This window comes from Miniopterus schreibersii (genome assembly GCF_964146895.1).
Source record: "Miniopterus schreibersii genome assembly, chromosome: 7".
Lineage (NCBI taxonomy): Eukaryota > Metazoa > Chordata > Mammalia > Chiroptera > Miniopteridae > Miniopterus > Miniopterus schreibersii.
Genome location: NC_138108.1, coordinates 50,297,937 through 50,319,173, shown reverse-complemented (window position 1 = coordinate 50,319,173; position 21,237 = coordinate 50,297,937). Strand labels below are relative to the sequence as shown.

Here is a 21,237-nt window from a genome sequence, read left to right as displayed (position 1 = left end):
TGACAGGCTTTTCTTTCCTCAAAGAGAAGGCAAACCCTGCTAAGCGCGTAATACAGGAACAGCTGCTTTAAAATACAGTGGAATTCGCTTTCATACTTCTTTTGGTTCAAATGTGGTTGAGACTCTTGTTTTCAAGCTCCAGGTCCTTTCCCTTTCCCTTTTGGAGGCTGCCCCCACTTTCTAAACATAGTCCATTCTTAGAGGCTGTGTCAAAGTCTCCCAGGAACACACAGAGCCTCTCAGGACCACCCGCTGGTGCTTGCTCTGTGGGGACATTAATAATAATAACACCTTAGAAAGATTAACAACAACAACCCTGTGGAGTGGGCGCTATTATCTTTACTTAACAGAAGCTGAGGCTTACTGAGGTGAAGAGAAAAAGCTTGCAAGTGGTAGAGCCAGAACTTAAGCCCTGGTCTTTCAAGCAGATTGAGTGAAGGTTAACAAAGTTAAAATGTGAAATCTGCATTATTATCAGGGCTCAAGGCAAATGCCAAGAGGCAAACTTTTAAGTGGAAAAAGTAGAAGTAATATGGTTGATAATTATAACTTATTATAACTAATCTTAAAAAGGAAAATGGGTTCCCCAGACATAGGGTTGCTGGATTCAACTACAAATGCGTGTGTGTGTATAATATATACAGTACCATGCAATATTTGAGACATTAATACTAACACATTATTTGTTTATCTGAAATTCAATTTCAGTTGGCTTCCTGTATGTTATCTGACAACCCTAGAGTAAGGGCCCTTATGAAACAAACAACACACATTAATAAATTACAGTTACAATTCCCAAAGCTGAAATCTGGGACGCTCTGTGTGCCACATGTCTCTGGGAGGCCAAGCAAAGGGAAGTACAGTGAGCGGGGCCACAGCTGTTCGTGACTGAGCTTCCTTCTGTTCCTGGTAGCAGACACAGCCCTTCACTCCAGAGACCTCGCTTTCACCAACTAAGCTATTTAAATTCACTGACTCAAAATTCCTCACCCTTCTCTACTTTATATGGGTGTTGTGAAGATTAAATACAACCGAGGTTGCGAGGGGATATCGTATATATCTTTAAATATTTATTTATTGGCAGAGTGCTTTGGAAATACATTCTCAGAAACTTGGACAAGACTTTTCTCCCACTACCAAGAAAGGGCTTGAAAGTATTAAAATGTATGGTGAGCCCAGCTGACAGCAGTCTCTAAAAGGAAATAAAGAACAAAATCAAGAAATGTGATTAAAACCTGAAGTGAACTCTGGGAAGTGTAGTGAGATGCAAAAGGGGGTACCTGGCAAAAAATCTGGGTTACCACTGCTGGAGGATTCTGTATCTTTCAAATGGCTATGGATACATATTTAAAACAGTTACCTTGGCTCATAAATTGAATCACGGACACTTCGAGATAGCCTAATACAGAAACAGGACAAGACCTTAGTCACCCATACCAATCCAATGTTCTGCTAATTTCTACTAAACCTCCAACTCTGTGGCTTGCGTATGTTTACCCTCTTTTAAAAAACAAAAAATTGGGACTAGCTCAAGACAGTGTTCATTTAAATATTTCTATGCACAACTTTAATCTCCAAACTTTAACAAAACTCCATCTACTACACATAAAGCGCAGTGAGCAGAAAATGCTTGCAGAGGATTAATCAACAGCTTTGTGTCATCCTCTGAACTGAATCACTTGAATTCTTCACGTGCAGCTACACCCAGTTAATCTTCAAGAAAGAAGGAAACTACGTAAATCTACTTAAACTGGGGAGATAAATACTCATCAACAGTTATCAGCATTTAACAAGTATAGCTATTAGTTGGCAAGATCATTTGTAAAGAACAAGAAATATATACACATCCATGAAAATTTTTGCATTCACTCTCCTACCCCTAAACACCATGGTAAACCACTAGAAACATTACTTAGCAAAAAAGGGCTTGCTACCCGCCATGATTTGTCTCAATTAGCAATAAAATCGCCCCTAGGGTAAACCCCATTGGCTACGATAGTGCCACTGCCCAAAGCTGTGTACCATGATTTGTAAAAACCAAAGTAAATGACACAACTGAGTCAACTACCTCAAGCAAGCAGTTTTAAGATGCAAGTAAGGAAACATCAAGAGAGAAGTAGCTAATAAAATAATTTTAATGGAAATTCATTTTCTATATTTAAAGGCTTTCAGCATAAGACACTTTTTCTTTCGAAACACACTAAAATATTTTCACAATTATGAAAGTCCTCGTAAATAGTTTTTGTTTGGGCTGTGGGGGTGCTGTTTCATATAATCAGACTGAATTTGCTTAAGGAATGTTATATATCTGAAAGTCAATAATAATAGGACATTTCTCCACTAAGACCTGAACCAACAATCTTTGTCTAGATACTTACTGGGTACTCTCTCCACTAGAAAGCCTCTCACTCTCTTTGACCTGAGACAACCAGGTGTATTTCTAACGTGCTCTGAAGCCTGCGATGCAGGAAAATCCTGTTTATCCTTGATGAGGCCAGAGATCAGTGCTCCTGGATGCCCTCAATATACTACCTGGAGCAGGAAGGGGACAAGCGTCACCCACTCCTGCTTTAACTGAAACCGGTTGACTCCTATACAAGGGAAATGTAAAGTTTTAAGAAGAAATTGTACAATCATTCAGGAGCGCAATATTCTGACTTCAATGCTGCTTCCAAATATCACAAAGCCACCATCCATGTCATCATTTATTTACCTCATTCTTCACCTCCAACCTCACAGACTCCACCCCTGCCAAACAAGGTGGAAGGAATCCCTTCACTGGACTTCTGAGACTTAAAAGGGCGATGGACAGTGCTGCAGATGGGCTCTGCGTGGGTTTCTATTGAGGTGTGCCTGTAATCAGGCACTGACAGTGCAGTGGTTTTAAGAGCTTTACTGCCTGGCTCCAAATCCTGGCTCTATACTTTGGATTGTACAGATCTAGCAAGCTACTTAATTAATGCCTCAGAGTTTTCTAAACTGTAAAGTGAAGATATGATTATTACCTGCCTCAGTTTTCTTAACTGTAAAAGGGAAATATTATTATTACCTGCCTCCTGGAACTGTCAAGGTGACTAAATGAGTTAATCCACCAAAAGCACTTAGCACAGTCACCAGCAGGCAGAAAGGAAAGTGCTCAATGATGGTTAGCTACTACTATCATTCATATATATATATATATATATATATATATATACACATACATATGTGTGTGTGTGTGTGTGTATATATATAATACAAGTGTGATTCTGATTCATTACATTTTTCCAAAGGTAATTTTTAAGTATTCCTCACATTCAATTTTCCCCCCTCAGGCAAATTATCCGTAATCAGCTCTAACAGCTGATTATATAATTCTAGATTAAAACTAAACTGCATTATACACCTAAAAATTACCTATTCTTCCATCAAAATGAACAAATAAACTTGAATTGAAAGATGCAAGCTGAACATCACAAAACCTTTTAAAAGGCATTAATTAGACTTCCCGTTTAGACTAAGCCGGGATGAGATCACAAAGTCACTCCTGGTAACCAGGTCCCCGAGCTGGAAGTGTGCTTTCCCAGTGAATGGCTAAATACTAACAAAAGAAACCTTTGACTCAAATACCACTGGTACCCGGGGTCTTGTGTCTGTATAATGCCTACACATTCATTTCTTTCTTTGCCTATAGAAAAAGAAAGTCTGTTTGTTTTTCTGATTCAGTCAGCCCTTTTAGTCTCTGAATCTAAGGAGAGCCCAGTGAAAAGAAGAGCATCTTATCAGCGTGCTCCAGACCAGCAGGCATTCCCCCTCCACACACAAAACCTCCAGCCCCTCACAGCAAAAGGCCTCGCCCTCAGAGCTTTTTTCCCCATTTCAGAGCCAACACCCTGCCGGGTTTTGACAACAAATAAATGAATACACAGGCCTTTACATAATTAGCCGTCTTTTCAGGTAGAGCAAAGTGGGTAAGAGAGGCGGGTTCAGGGTAAGAATATTTATTGTAAATTGGCTCCACTTATGAAGTTGATGTGAGTGTGCTGGACCCGAGGGCATTTATTTTAAATGAGGCCACATGAAGTTTGGAGGTTCCTGTTTCTGAATCTTGACAATTTTAGTATATACTTCAGCCAGGACATAAATGTAGATTTTTAAATTTTTTTTTTAATTAAAAGAGAGGGCTTTTCTTAAGCCAGTAAAAGTTCCACTGACTTGGACAGCAGAGGCACAGACACCAGGGTGCACTTACTGCCTTTTTAAGGGAAAAAACAAGAACCGAAGAACAGAAAACAATACTTTTTGACAAAATTAGCCCTACTTTCAGATATACTTATGCTAGAACATAGCCCCTCCCCCCCCCAAAAAAAAAAAAAAAAAGACTTTCAGAACAAAAAGGTCTAAACATAATCAATAACCCTGAAATGTCTTCAGAAAAGCCACCAGGCATCACTGTCATCTGTCAGGATCTTAACAGAGCCATGGTCTGCACGGAAAGATACAGTTCGCTTGTATCATTATTGGGATAATAACTTAATTGATTTGTCTCAGTGGCTAAGAATGTAGACAAGAGATTTATTATGGAAGAAAAATATCTGCAATCGTGTTTTTTCCCCCTCAACAAGCATCTTGCCACTGACCTCTAAATCAGCCTAACCTTTTCTAAACGGACCTGCACATTTTTTACATAATTTAAAGCTCGGTTTTGTTATTGCTGCTGCTCGAAAGGCTCTGTGAGATATATCGCAACATGGCTCCAGTGCCCTTCTTTTTAAAAACAAAGATGAAAAACAAAATAAAAGGCCGTAACTGTAAGATCCTAGCTCCATTCCTTTTCCTGGCAGGGGATTCTGATCCAACCGCTCAAGTGCCTTTGGAGTTCAATCTGCTAAAAAATGTATGAAAAGGTATTAAAATAAGAAAAGGCAAGTGTATGACTCAGGCTTCTCCAAGTATCTCTGCAACTAGGATGTCACTGGATTTCCCTGTGTTTCTGAAAACTGAAAACCTTGAGAGAGTGACAGGAGAAGTTCCTGTTTCTTTTTTAAATATACAGGGGAGGGGGCGCGCGCACACACTCACACACTCACACTCACAGTCACACACACACACGCACACACACACTCTCACACACGCGTCTTCCGGGTTTCCTACGAATCAGACAGCTTCTTTGAGGTTTCAAGTGAAGATTGTTGCGAATCCACGGCACGACTTATTACGGTACAGCTCCACACACAAAGGTTTCAGAAAAAAACCCAAACTTGTTGCGGAACCGGGCGAAGCCCCCGCCGCTCTCCGCCCTTCCCCTTCCTCCGCGCTCCCCCGGCCCGGCCCGGCCCGGCCCGAGGGGCGAGGGCATCTCCCCGACGAAGGTCACCGGCCCGAGCCGGCCCCGCGGGCAACAAGGTCACCGGCCAGCCCGGCGCCTCGGGGGGAGAGCGGCGTCCCGCGGGGCGCTGCCCCCTTCGGAACGCGGGGCCGCCGGCCTCGGCGCCGCATCCCCGCCGCCGCCTCACCTGCTTGCGATAGGGCGTCCGGCAGCTGCTGCTGCCCCCGGGGTTGCCGCTGCTGCTGGGGAAGATCATCGCGGCGGGCGCGGGCGCGGGCGCGGGCGCCGGGCAGCCTCGCCGGGCGGGGGAGGGCGCAGGGCGGGGGCCGGGACCGCGCCGCTCCGGGAACTCCCTCTCGCCGCGCGGCGGCGGCCGGCGGGGGCTGCAGCTCCGAGCGCGCTCCTCCGCTCTCACCTCCGGACTCGCCTAAAAGTGCGGCGCGGCGGCGGCGGGGGCAGCGCCTGGGACAGCTGGGGCGGCCGCCGCCCTGGGGGCCATGAACGGGAGTTCGCGCGCGGAGCTGGCGGCGCCGGGGACTCTCCCGGGCGGCAGCGGAGGAGCAGCGCCGCCGCGTCCCCACCTACCGTGGCCTCAACCACCGCCCAGAGAGCGCGCCGGCCGGGGGCGGGGAGGCGGCCGCGCACCGCCCTGCGCCGCGCCCAGGCCCACCCGCGCCTCCCCGCCCTCCCGCCGGGCGCCGCGCCCGCAGCCTGGCCGGCCCGCCGGCCCCCCGCGCGCTTCCTCGGGCTCCAGGGGCCGGGGCCGGGGCCGCGCGGCCCGGGGAGCCGCCGGCGCCCCCGCTCTGGTGCAATGGTTGGGTCTGGCTCCCCGCATGCCGCACATTCCTTGGAGTAGCCATCCCCCTTTCCTTTTTCCCCCACTTCGTCTCTTCGCCTGAGCACCCGAGGCAGCTCTGCACCCCTGCTCGAAGCCCCTTTTAAGGGCATCGCTTCGGGGAGTCACCCTGACACCTGGGTTGGAAGCGAACTGGTCCCAGGTCGCCTCTGTTTTCGTTCATCCTTCCAAACTATCCCCCCACCCTCCACTCGCCCGGAAAAGGTGTGGGCAGTCACTCCCGCTTCAAGGAACAAACCAACCCTCCGTCAAATCTCTGCAACCCCCTTCCCCCCAGTTCACACGCTAAAATTTTAACAGCAAAAACAGCTCTCTACTCCCCACGCCCTCGCCGCAAATACGCACAGTAAAGTTCCGTACTTCGTTCCTATGCGGGAGTTTGCAAGTTTACCTTCAAAATGACAGTATCAAAGATGAACGTCATTTAAGGCCATCGGTGTGCTAAGCCTTCCAGAAGACTGGAACGGTGTAATCCTTCTATGTGTTAATTATTAGATGCGACACAAATGTGTTCTATTGAAAGGACACAGAAACAGGGAAGAAAAAAAAAGGGGGGGGGGGGGACAAAGGCAGGAGGTAGTTTCCATTGTTTCCCAGTTGCAATTATCTCAGGTGGCTCAACATGCCACTTTTCTGGATCACCTGTGCATTAGTGTGTCAAGCCTAGAACTGTGCAGTGCAGAGGCCTCTACAGCAAGTCCCACAAGCATAGTCCGCCTTCTCTGGATAGGCCACTAAGACAGGCTTGACATTTCCAATTTGGCCCGTTCAACTGTAGTATTACAGGGTAATATCACCATGGTAAGTTTCACAAAGTTCTTCCTTGGAACCTGGCCTCTAACACCTTCCTGGAAAGGGCCATCTGCCCTGATAATGAAAAATCCTAACTTGACTGAGAAGGGAAAGCAACTCAACTTCTGGCTGCCAGGAGGAAAACATAGTGTCCCTATGGAAATTGAGTCTTCTAGCAAAGATGTGGCCCTTCAAGGATTTGTCCAGGAGCAAGAAACTGACAAATATCCACCCTAACTTAGTGAGCCACCTCCACACTCCCAGGTGCTCCAAATATTCTGCAAAAGTATTAAGAACTGACAAGTCTCACCTAATCAAAAACAACCATATACACAAAGTATGCATATATTCCTAATTCTTTTCATAAAAAAGAAAGCAGCACAAAAACAAACAAAAAACCCCCACAAACTTATTTTGGGCACAGTAAACGCCACAAACTTATTTTGGGGACAGTACTAGACATGCAATGGTCAAGTAAGAACTTGCTAAAATTCACAGAAATGGATCAATCCTTTAAGGTGATTTAATAAACACAGCACAGCTAACATTCAGTATATATATGCTAGAACTATTTCCTGCTACTCCACACATTTACAATTGTTTTGGCTGCCCCTCTGCTTGTCCTCTCACTAAGACCCTTTATAGAAAGTTATCAACCACGAGTATAAAATATAAGGTTTTGAGTAGAACTGTTGAACTCATAGGTGCCTTTTCCTTAGAACTTAATATCCAAGATCCCGATAGTTCAGACCTGTTATCTTTGGGGAAAATTCTACGTACAACCTCAGTTGTCATGACTGGTCTCTTAGGAAACCACAACCCAAACCACAAAAGAACAGTGTAGGTTACATTTTTCTATGGCTGTGCTCCACTGTCATGCTTTGGATATTGTGCTATTCTCCACTGCTAAGACTTGACTTGATACTCTCCAATAGCTTTACAAGGTAAGACAAGATTTCAAGTGATAATAAACTTTCAATTAGAATATGAAAAGAATTATAATACTAGATAATAAAATATAGTAAGAATACTAAAAGAATATTTAAAAGACTCTATTTTTAAGATTAAAAAAGGTACCTATCAACAAAATGTAGTGTTCTATAATGGTGAATGACATAACAGGAGAGCAGACAAGCATATATTTAAAAAAACAATGTCTACTAGCCAGGGTTCAAAAGCTCCAGACTTAGGTAGGTGCTACACTCTTAACTAAGTAAAGCATTATAAAGAAAGGAGAAGATAGATTTTCCATGTGCAAAGACTATAAAATGTAATGAAGCCACAAAAGCTCAAATAATTCCAACATTAAGAGAAAAACAGAACTATGAAACCACGTGTGTCTATATAATCAATTACAGGTATCCACAAGTGCTTAGTTGTAAGTAATTTCAGGGATAGATCCTAGTGAGATTCATCTGGAAAGGTTTACTGATCTTTGAAACAAATGGGTTTTAAGACAGACAAAGTAAGGAAACATTCTAGAGAAACTGCAAGTTATGTTAAGAGCAAGGGCTTTGGAGCCTGTCCTGTACACACTCATCCTCCTGGAGGGGAAACTGAGACTTTGCTGCTGTGCAGTTCTACATCACCCTCCTCCCCCAACTGAGCTGATGGGTAAAGTTGTGGGAATCTGACCCAAGGGCAGCCGATCCACAGATGAGCCAGTGACCTATGACATGCCTGGGACTGAAAAAATAAGCAGAGCCAATCAGATTCTCACCCTGGGAATTTGATTCAGAAAACTCCAAGAGCTGAACCAGTTAGGAAAGGGGCAGAAGAAACAGCAAGCGTGCTGGGGGTAGAGCTGAGGTCACAAAAAGCCAAAACCATATGCAAGCCAAGGTTATGAGGAAGCAGAAACTATGAGTAAACAGGAAGCTGACTGGCAGCAAGCAGAGAGTAAAATAGATGCCAGGAGTGGGTGAGCTCTTGGCCATTAGATGATGGAGGGAGCCAGAGTCCCTGGAGCTGCTTTAGCCCTTGAGACTTACAACAGCCCCTCCATGTGTATAGTTAACCCCCTACCCCCTTCTTCAGATAACTTAAGCAAATCTGGACTTTGCAATCCAAGGAACAAAATTAAAACAGCCAAAGAGATCTAGTTCCATTATTTCAACGTCCCACTTACTAGCCACATGGCTTTGGGCAAGTTAGTTAACCTCTCTGAGTCCCAGACTCCTCACAGATTGTCTTAAATGTATATACAATACACCAACAAAAGTGCTAAACTCAATAACTGGCAGCTGTTATTATTGTTTTTCCAGGTTTTACAGTGGTGGTTTGTAGATTTAAGTGGGTGTACTGTGTAAATAACTGATGCTTAGTAAGTCTGGCTGGCCATCAAAGAGCAGAAGTAAGGGTGTAGCTGGAACTGACAAGAAGTAAAGAGAGCAAATTTAGGTAAGGGGAGGCCATCTTTCCGATAACTGCAGGGTGGCTAAATGAATATGTTTTCTAAGGCTGTTATACCACAGACTGAACTTTAAGACGTTACAAAAAAAAAAAAGGGGGTCTGATAAACTGACTGTTTCAATAGCCTAGGTGCACTAGTTTTTCTCCCCTATGTGTTTTTGTCTCATTTCCTTTAATGAAGTTATGTGTTGGACTAGGGCCCTATCCGTATGAATGGGCACACTCTGTAAGGCAGGAGGAGTAGACGAAAGAGGGCAATAAGGCTGGAGCCATCAGTACCTGCAAAAGCCTGCAAACTTGTAGAGATGAGACCTGAGACTTATAAGCATTTGTATAACTGGAATGTGAGAATCTGACTGTAGAAGACATTTGTCCCATAGAAACGATTTGAAAATGAGACTTTCATTTATATTTCATATCTCATTTCATTTTCACAACCACCCTGTAAGGTTGGAAGGGTATTAGTCTCCATTTACAGAAGAGAGGGGAAAAAGTTAAGTAAGACTGACGGACTGACCTACCCACAGAGCTAGTACGTAGCAAGTGTTAAAATCGAGACCTAGCTAGGGTTAAAAGACTGTCTGTCCTGTGCTCCTTCAACTCTATAATGCTGTGTCTCCAAAAAGCCTTATAAATAATGCTCTAATTCCCAGGTGAGTACTTGTAACCCCTACAGCACCCGAGTAGCTGTGCACTAATAATGTGAGGCATTAAGTGATAAGTGCCAGCCAAGTGGTCTAGACAATTATGTGCTACAGGAGTCCACAGGAGGGAGAGATCAATACAGGATATGTAACATGGGCGTGGGAAGCTCAGCTGTATAAATGTTTTGTTTGAGGGACATTCAGAAAGAAGCACTGTGCAGATACCCAGAAAAACAGAACTTGAGATAGAGGGCCGGGGTGAGAGAGGATGAGATTTGTAGATTTGGGGCGACCGCTACTGAAATCATGGCTAATAGATGTGCTCCCAGAATGGTGCAGATGGTGAGAAGTCCCAAGGCTAAAGGCAACCCCCCCATTCCAACACACACTTTACTGTGCCCCGTAGAAGAGAGAAGCCTTTGAATGAAATTACAAAGAAAGTATGATGGGAAAGCTAAGTTTGGAAAGAGGAAAAAACATAATAGAGGCAGAGAAGATGCCCAATGAAATAAGAACAGAACACTTCTATAAAAAAAAGAACAGACCTGTATAGCGGGCTCTATCCTTCTGTCACTGCTACTACACTTCAGGCACCCTTTTCATTTGGGTCACATTAAAAACAGAAAGGAATTAAGAGGAAAATTTATCTGCCATTATTTCAAATAGGTCAATGGAAGCAGTTCACACTAAAAAATTATTTACATTTAGAGTCTCTATTGTCACAAAGCCTCTGGCTCCCAGCAAAACAGAAAGAGAGAGAGAGAGAAAGTAAAAGAGAGAGAATATGAGGTCAGCAGATTCTTTAAAGTTCTGTTCTTTCCTGGTACAAAATAGAGTTGATAAAGTACCCTATTTCTAAAGTAGCAGAAATAGTTTCTGTTATTTACTATTTTCTTTTTAAAAAATTTATGATTCTTATTCTAGACTCAAAGGCTCCCTAGACACATGTAAAATGAAACCACTATAATAAAACTATAGCTCTGTAGCTATAATCCTAGAAGGTATATAGAAAACATAAACATAGACATATACTGATGACTTTTACCAGAAGCAATATTCTGGTAATTCCTAAATCTATCCTTATGAACAAAACAAAAAAAAGAAAAAAAAAAGAAATGGGCTTTATCCTACTGTGCTTCTCTGCATGAACTAATACATAATAGCTATTTACTGAGTAGCTACTATATTCCAGGCACTTTCTCAGCATCTCTCCCTCTTCCTCTCTCCCTCTTCCTCTCTCTCTCTCTCTCTCTCTCTCTCTCTCTCTCTCTCTCACACACACACACACACACACACACACACACACACACGAGAAGAATGGTTATCCCATTTTGCTGAAGAGAAAACAGAGACTCAGAGGTTTAAGTAACTTTCCCAGGGCCACAAAAATTCAATACATAATGAGGCTGAGATTTGAACTCAGGTTTCTGTAACTCCAAAGTTCCCTGTCTCTAATAATATTAATGATAGCTATTATTACTATCACCCATAGACTGAGTCCAAATCCCATAAGGGAAAACCTAAGAGCCCAACCCTGGGCGTGCATCTTGGCTTCAACAATTATAATCTATGTGACCTTAGGCAAGGATTCGGAATTGCACAGAATTTCCATTCGGCTGAATGTGAAGGCAAATTCTCCAATATTAGAATGTATATATAGTCCAGATATATATTCTGGCCCAAATTACTTCCTAATTTCATTTAACTAATAGTTGTTAAAGTGTAACCGCTCTCTTACAACCAGTTTTATTTTCTGGGATCATTGGTGGGATGGAGTTGGGAGAGGGGCAGAAACCAGGAGAGTGATAAGTGAAAGATGTTTCCTGAATCCTGAACTGGAATTATGAACATATTTTCCCTCAAAAAATAATGGGAGACCATATTAGCAATCAGCTTCATTATTTAATTCACAGATGCTTATAGGTCAATAAAAATCCTAATCACCATTTGGGACATTTCTCTCTATGGCAAAACATCCTCCAAATTTGAAACAAATAATTTACACTCAAAATTTTTGGATATAATCTCTTCATAAATTCTGCTCCTACAGAATACTTAATAAAAGTCAATGCTCACTTAAATTCCTGGCAGAAGAGTTCTCTACAAGTTCAATTTCCTTTCCTGTGTTTGTATAAAAATAGGTACATGGGGTTTTTATTCTCTCCAAAAATCAAAAAGGATAGGGGGAGAAGCTATATGAATTAAAAAGTCAAGATTTTTGTTTTGTTTTGGTTTGTACTACATTGAATTTGTATCTGTATCAAATTCAATATAGTATCTGAATCAAATTGATATAGAATTTGTATGAAATTCTATAACAAAATAAAGGAGAGTCAACTAGGGATGGATGTCTCAATCCTCCACATTCTTTGACTGCAAATCTGGTATCGGAGCTGCTCCATTCCTGTAGCAAGCTTATAAGAAAATTAGTGCTTACTTTCAGAATACATAAGGATAATTCAATAAATTTTTCATGAATTATAGTAAAACTTACAGCATTTTAAAAAATATATTACTAGGTGATTTTTTGAAATTGCAGCTTACCTAAAGAGTTGGGAGTAACGTAATCATCTACTGGATGTGAGCAAACTGGGCAAGGGATAAAACTGAGATGAGCAAGGTTGGGGCTGATGTGCTATGGAAACAGCTAATCACATCCACCTCTTGCTATATGACCTGGGAAGAGAAAGAAAGTACTTAAGAAATCAATGGAATTTGTAGAAAACGAGAGCCAAAGTAAAAATTTCTAAACATAAAAAGCAAAATTCAAACCTATAATCACCACCTCCTTTCCATGAGTAAAAATAACTGTTCGAATGACAACTCTGACAGTACAGGGTGAGTAACCGAGACAAACAAGACCCTCATAAAAGCTAAGAATGACAAAGGGTTATCATAAGACATTCCTAAATGTCTGGGGGACAGAAGCAATGTCCAAAACCTGGGATCCATAGCACAAGATAAAGCATTCAAAACACGGCGGGGGGGGGGGGGGGGGGATAGTTCCCTTTCTCTTCAGTTGCCACGCTTACCATTAAATTAGGTCCATTTCGCCTAAAGAGGAGGATAGTAGAATAATTAATGACATCCTGTAAGTGCAGGTGCTTAAAAGCTTTTCATTCTCAACTGAACTATAAATATAAAGGTTCAATCAAGAAAATGCAGAATTAGAAATGAATTTCTATTCAGGTGAATATGTATGAAGGCAAACTTTTCAACAATAGAATATCTAGTTAAGAGTTCTGAAATGGGCTACATAAGGAGCTTACACAAATTCCCCACCCTAAGTGTCTTTAAGAATGACTAGTTCTGGGCTATTTAATACACTTAACACATGGGGCCAACTGATGACAGACCTGAGGCAAACTGATACTCCCCAAGCGAAGAGAAGGCAAATGAGGAAATTCTGATGTTGTCATGACAATATGACTGATCATGACATCAGCAGTTCCTAATTCCAAACTATAAAGAACACTCCCTGAATGCTGACAACATACTACACAGATCCTCCCCAAACCACCCTCCCCTCCCCTCAGTCACAAGTGTGATGATATTTCAACCAAAGGATTATTAAGCATTAAAATCCTGCTAAACTGTTTAAAGTTGGAGAAGGTGCCAAGAGGAAGAAGTAGATAACTTCTGAAGCCATTTTTTCAGAAAAAAAAAAAAAAAATAGATATGACCTATTTAAAATATATATAGTTTTAAATATTTTATATGTGTATATATATATATTAACACATAGAAGCAGAATGAATGTATAAAATGTTATCATTTACAAAATGCTTTTATTATACATTACCTCATTCAAGTCTCAGAGAATGAAGCAGGGCAGGTGAGATAGCCTCAGGTAGGTTAAACAACTTGTCCTAGGTCAATATTACAATAATGGAATGAACACCACTATCTCTAAATTCATCCCACCTATCCATATTTAGCCATATCCCTAGAAAGTTCTTTGTTAAATGGCCTCCAAACCTGAACCTACCCATCACAGTCCCACTCCAGGACCACAGTCCGTGCCTTCTGTAATTGTATAGTACTTCTATACTGCCCCACCCATATAAATAAGGGTGGAGTCTTTATTTTGAGGCTTAACAAGCTTATAAAGATTACTTAAGCAGTCTGCAAATCTCTAATGAGTTATTTAACCTACTGTTCTACACAATTTTGTTGGAGCCATGAATGGATGAAGGAAGCTAGCTTTAATATAAACACTAACACAAATGGCAAAAATGATTATTTTCACCCTCTTTTCAAAATGATGATTATCTGAAGCTAGAAAGAGCTGAACATAAGCTATGGAGTGATCAAATTTTAAAGACTATACTTTACAGATTATATTAAACCTGGTGAATTCGCATCCCAATCTTTATTTCACTTGGGATCATAAGAGGGGTTGTAATAAATGTTGCACTTCGTATCTGTATGTGACTTATTAAGGAAATGGGATTCCAGGACCAAATGGTTTCTCTTGACCTCAACTACTACTGTCAGAATAAATCTTGCTTCACTTTTTGGGGGAAAAGGGAATTGTGCTATTCATCTTTCTGAAATCAGTCCCCTATAAATATTTGGCTATGAACTGTATGCCATGCAATCTAAGATACTACTGATTACAAATACTTGACAATTACTGAGATGTTAACATTTGAAAAAATGGACAACAGTAATTATAAGGCATCATAAATTATAAGATGCATCCTGATCTCAGAGATGTTGAAATGTGAGAAAGTTAAGTCTTGGAATTTGCGCAGTATGGCACACAGGGGCATGAAACATGCATGCAGACGCACCCTCGTGTTCTTATTCACAGCCTCCGCTCGAGAAATATATTTTTTCAAGCACTAATTTTATTTTTTTTAATATCTTTACTGATTTAAGAGAGAGGAAGGGAGAGGGGAGAGAGAGATAGAAACATCAATGATGAGAGAGTCATTGATCGGCTGCCTCCTGCTGACCCCCGACTGGGGATCGAGCCCACAACCCGGGCATGTGCCCTGACTGGGAATCGAACCGCGATCTCCTGGATTCTAGGTCAATGCTCAACCGCTGAGCCACACACAGCCAGGCTCAAGCACTAATTTTTAACCTTCTGAAGAACAAAGAGCTACTAAGAGGTTACAAGTAAATGCCTCACACGCTCAATTTTCCCAGGAGATCTGACAGTGTCTTACAGCTAGTGGGCACAGTCTGCGAGTTAGAATGAGAAACTACCCTCATCTCACAAAGGCATCCTTCACAAAGGAACCAGCTGGGCTGTCTCCTTCCCTTGCATCCATCCCTCCCTCACACAATTACATCAAGTTACACCCAGTGTTTTAGACATACAATGCATTCACATAATAAGAAAGGCTAAAGAGAGAAGACTGTAAATCTGTAGGTATTTATCAAACTTCTCCACTCCACACTTCTTACTACTGGTGCTTTAAAGCTGTCAGTTGCAAGCATAACTTGATAACATTCGTCCTAGACTGTTAATTCTTTAGCAAGTTTTAGTCACACACATGCATGCACATGCACATGGACACACACACACTCCAAAGATCGGTCACCATTGTTGCTCTGGCACATAGCACCAATTCCAGCCTACGAGTCTCACAGATTACCTACCATATTTTGGCAGGGCCTGTAACACCAGTTCTGTCTTCCTAGGGCTTCAGACAGGAAAAGTAACTTTTACGTCGATCAGCTATGTCAGATAAATAGACATATATCTAAAATGGTCATCACAATCCTTAAACTTGATATGAAACTACAAAGTGAATCAAAAGCAATAACTTAGCAGGTGAGATGACCCAGTTGTAGAAAACGATGTAAATGGTTTGCACCTGAAGCAGTGACTATTAGATGTTAGTATCTGACATTTTGCATTTGTTCAGGAATGACTAGTTCCCTTTCATTTCTTCCTTCTTCTTTATGTAACTTCCCTTTTAGTCATCTCACCGCTGGGGTGAAGATGAAGCTGATATGGAAACGTGAAGCAAACTGGTCTATTTATTAACTGACTATAGGTTGGTGAAACTGAAGCTTGGAGATTATATATGAATTTCATTTATCTGTAATGTTTTTCTTTGTTATAAAAAAATGTAATTGATTTCACATGGAAAATTATTTTTTTGGAATTATTAACACATCAAACCATTCACACAACCCAAGTCCCAACTCAGGCACACATTAGGCATCCAAATATTGGTTCAATTGAATGTATGATGAATGAATGAACATCTAAATGCGTGCAAGTCCTATTCAAACATATTTCATAAAAGTAAAACAAATTTTTTTATTCTGAGATGTTAATTCGATGACAAATTACAATTTATTAACCAAACTTCTTCAGTATTAAAGAATATCATTCCAGGTTCTGCAGTTCATGAGCTCCTGAGTGTTTTAAAAATATATTCTATTTTAGGGGCTCTTTTAAGAAGTCTCAGGATTCATTTAAGCTATTTACCATGGATATTGTTACGTCTATCAGGCTATAAGATATTGCAAATCTCTGGAGGAACTGTTTTTTCCTTGTTTCTGTATCTGTCTTACCCCTTTATTTAAAAAAAATCCATGATTTATGTTTTTGATGCTTACCAAAAATTTTTAAGTAGGTGTACAAATGCTTGTGATTAAAAATCGTGTCGTTTATTTCATTCTATCACATAACATTTAAAAAAAATTCTATCAGTAAATAAGAATGGGCAAATTGTTGATAATCGTTAAAGCTATTTTTTCTATTTTAGTATACATTTGAAAGTTTCCACAATGAACATAGTTTTAGATGATACCAGCTACTTAAAAGACTTGTGAGGTTGATTTTCAGAGGATCCCCCAAACCAAAGCAAATTGATTCTTGGTGCTCCAAAACCTACAAAGTGACAACATAGCTGATTATAAAAGTTTTCTTTTAAACATGAATCTAAAATTATAAAAAAAATTAAAAAGCTGAGATATGAGACTATGGTCTGGACAGTACAAAGGTTAACAGTAACTCTGCTAGAAAACGCTACAAATTCAAGTGATTAAGCAGATAGAATTCAGCCAATTTTTACACTCGGCAATGAAAATGCATGTTCTAAATTAGCAGCATCTCTATGGTTTTTACGGACTCTATTCTTTTTCTTTATCTTTTATCTATAGTTTCCTCAAGGTAGGACTACTGGAACCTCTTCTATTTCTTTCTCTGACTGGTCCTGATTTATTCCAAATTGTTATGTACACTGCTTCCAAAATAATATTTTATGACCTCTCTGTTATCACCCTGCTTCCTAAAACTCCCACATCAAATGCAAATTTCTGAGCATCACTTGAAAAGCACTCTACTTTCTAACTCCTTTCCCCCTTTACTTCTCTTCCAGCTACGATTTGTGTTTTGGCTGCCCATGAACTCACTCTTTTCTGACTCTGAATTTTGCCAGGAAACAGTCGCTGTTTTTTCCATCAGCCAAACCACATTAACCCCTCTCTGTGTTGACTCTGTTGAAATCACAGCTCATGGTCCACCCCTTGTGAGTTTTTCCTACTCTCATCTGTTTTCTGAGACCTCTCACTCTATTTTCTAAACACTGTAGGTCAATTTAGTTTCTTTACTTTATGAACTCCTTTACTGATAAAACCATGGCCAAGATTTACCATGTGCTCTCCACTGCTTACTGTATCCAAAGGCAAGTACTCAGTGACCTGGCTTCACCATAAATCACTGGTCCTCAGGCTCTACTCCAGGTACACCTGAAGAATACTATATATTCCCATCAGTCACTGAGTCTGACTTCACATGATTCTGACACACACTCCCATCCTTATCTGAAAAACACTGTTAATAGAGAAAGAACCACGGTTACAGGAACCCAGAAAAGATAAGTATTTAACCTCAGCGCTCCTGCACTTAGCTGGGTGTGTTCGTCATCTCTCTCTCTCTCTTTCTCCCTCTCTCATTTACATAAAACACATATGTTACAGATATATACTGCTTTCCTATTAAAAAGAAAAAGAACCTTGCTATAAGGTACATACAAATCACAGTCTCTTGACTTAAGAGGGCTTGGAAATGATTAAATGTTTTCTCCAAGGTGAGCATGTATTTATTAAAATCCAAGATGGTACCAAAATGTATTTTAGAATGATTAAAGCAGCTTCAAATTAATGTTCCCTGACGACACAACTTCCCTTGACGCCAGTGTTGATTCTTCTGTCTTCCCAAACCAAGAGGCATCTGCACAGGCCTGGAAACGGACTCCACTTTCCTCTATGACCTACAGGTTGCCATGGCATTTACAGCCTGGAGTAGTGGACCGGCATCGGCTTTCAATAAAATCTGCCTTGTTCGAAACACAATTCTACCACCTGCCAGCTTACCAATCTTCATCTACATCTGTTTAACTGTAAATTGGAAAAAGACAATACCTTCCTTACAGAGTTTTTGGGAGAAGCAAATAAGACACTTCAGTTTCTTAAATTATAAAGATTAGTTACCATCACTTACTTACTTTCAGCATAAATGTACTTACCTTCCGATAATTTAGCACATGGCTAAGAGCTTGCCTAGGTGATGTCATTTCATCTAAAGCCCGAACCTCACAGGTCCTTAAACTTCACTTCAAGAAAACCTGCATTTCTGCTTTGCTTCAATGACTAACATCACTGCATGTCATCATGTCTGAAATTCCCATCTCCATCTCTTCTGCACTCTTATTAATAAAAATAATAGTATTATATAACAGTACGAGTGTGTAATCTGTGCCAGGTATTATGAGTACTTTACAGGCGTTGTCTCATTAACCTTCAACACCACCATTCTTCTTCCCGGTGCAAGTGTGGAAGTTCAAGCTTCCCCTCAGTGTCCTTGTTCCCCCACTCCTCTGTCTAGCAGGGCACCATCGTCACCAACACAACCGTCCCTCCTTTCACTTCCTTCCGACCAATTTAAATCCCCAAATCAGGCTACACTGCTTTGTTATTTCTAGTACCCACAGTCTTTGCATTCTTTCAGAGGAGCACTTCTGACCATCAGTTTTTCTATGCTTCCTCCTGAGTTGCTGATAACTGCAAATCATAACAATACTTGTTGGCTTCCCAAAAAATTCACTTAAGCCTAGCACTCATTTTACTCATTTCCAAGTGGCTCCCTACCCCATCCCACACAGAATTAAGTCCAAACCTTTTATTTCCCCCTCAAACTCTCAATCTCACTCTTCACTGTCAAATATTCAGGCAGACATCATTTGAATTTGCATGAAAACTCAAATATGTGTGTGTGTGTGTGCATGTGTGTGTGTGCACGCGCGTATTTTCCTTGGCCATCTACTACCTAGTAGTAGGAATGTTCCCAGTTCTTTTCAAGATGTTGGTTTACTTACTCTCCTGTCACCTTCACCTGTCTTTCCAACCCAATTTCTGTATTCGCCCTCCCTCCCTCCCTCCCTCCCTCCCTCCCTCCCTCCCTCCCTCCCTCCCTCCCTCCCTCCCTCCCTCCCCCTTCCTTCCTTCCTTCCTTCCTTCCTTCCTTCCTTCCTTCCTTCCTTCCTTCCTTCCTTCCTTCCTTCCTTCCTTCTTCTTCCCCCCCACCCCACCCCGTTCCTTTTCCTTTCTTCCTTCTTTCCTTCCTGCCTTCACTTCTTCTTGGCTACTTAACATTTTTCTACTATAAAAGTAATGCATTAATATATTTTCCTTTCAGAAATTAGAACAACAGATGCAATGACTTTTTTCCCTCTAAAGCAACTTGCTGAAGTCTTCTCTATCTTCAAAGAAGGAAATGCTTCTTTGCTTCTTAAGCACTTTTATTCCTTCTTTCTTTCATTGCCAGACTTCTGAAAAGACCATTTATCAGTGGAAGTGTGTAGGTCTTCACTCCCCTTCCAGTTCAGACCACTCTAATCTGGCTTCTGCCCCTACCACTCACCCACAACTGCCTCTTGGTTTCCATCCAACATGACTTAGTTCTGTAAGTCACCTTCATGGGGTTCCAGGTGTCTACTATTTTGGTTGCCCTCCTTTGCCCTCTTTGCCCCCAGCTCTAGATTATTTTCCATATATGAATTCACCCACGACTAGCATGTCAATAATCACCCTAAACAAAAAGGCCCACATCTAGAGAGCCAATCTTGGTTCTTCTCTGTAGGGATCCAGACTCACAGTTCAAACTTCCTTGAGTCTTTATTTCCCTTGGTCAACATTCACTGCTTTCTCTCTCTCTCCCTGTCTCTCACCCTCTCCCTCTCCCTCTCCCTCTCCCTCTCTCTCTCTCTGATGCCACCAATGAAATCTATTTGCTGCCTACTATGGCAACTCGTAGTGTACTTTGGTTACATTTATCAGTGCATTTCACTGGAATCTAAGCCATTAAGATCTAGAGGTCTAGCTCACTGGCTGGCACACAGTTGCAATTCTATAAGCAAAAGTTATTTTAAATTTATTGACTTAGGAGTCCAAGAAAAAAATGTTCAATTTTCATAAAACTGGAGAGAAAATTATCCTCATGCGCATGTAGCACTTTTACTATCTATTTTGTTTTGTTTTCACACAGAGAGTATTCAGAATCTGAGAAGCACTTTTTCTCTAATGAGGGAAAATACTCTCTAATGCATGTGGGAATGCTGATTATTTCCAAAGTGCAGGGGAAATAAAAGCCCCATTAACTGGGGACATTCGTGCTTTAAGAGGGAAATGAATATTGGACCTTCATGCTCTAAGAAGGTAAGCTCTGCAACTGAATTTTAAACTGCTCCTCAGGTTCTTCTTCAATTTTTAGTTGAAAAATTTTTAAAAGAAAGAAATAATTACATTTGAGTCTAATTATGTCTACCATCTACTCACAAGCTATTATAGACATGGCAGAATCTAGCAAAGACTTTACAAAATGAACTTCAAAACATCTCTTTTACATTAAAAAAACAAAAAGCTAAGAAAGGAATGAAGAATTGAAAAATCTTTTCTGGTGTTTATTTTTATACCCTGAGCAACCAAAAGCTAAACATGAGCAGCTATAGTAAGGTAGGGGATTTTAAAAATGAACATGGAAGGGACGGTTGCCTTAAGGTAATCAGAAATTGATAATCTATTCACAGACATGTAATTAAGATCTGATAAGCAAAGTAAAAAAGAAGAGTAGTCTTCAAACCCATATTAGAGATCTGCATCTTGGTTCCTGGGTGCAATATGGTCAACAAAATGACTACTCTACTTCTTGGCACCTGAAGTTAGATTATCTTCATCCCTAATAATACATATAGCTG

At 41.1% G+C, this 21,237-nt stretch overlaps 1 protein-coding gene across 16 annotated transcripts in view; it reads right to left on the bottom strand.

Annotated features, from left to right (window-relative positions):
* RBMS1 (RNA binding motif single stranded interacting protein 1) overlaps positions 1–21,237 on the bottom strand; it is a 202,990-nt gene that overhangs the window by 120,675 nt on the left and 61,078 nt on the right. Inside the window, exon 1 of one of the 16 annotated variants that reach the window (XM_081142092.1) lies at positions 5,496–5,902. The exons of 10 other annotated variants lie outside the window; for them this stretch is intronic. In XM_081142092.1, coding sequence (XP_080998218.1) covers positions 5,496–5,564 — 69 coding nt within the window. In that variant the 5' untranslated portion in view covers positions 5,565–5,902. Of the gene's footprint in view, positions 1–5,495; positions 5,903–21,237 lie in introns of those variants that run through there. 5 more of the 16 variants (XM_081142103.1, XM_081142095.1, XM_081142098.1 and 2 more) reach the window with 5 other exon arrangements.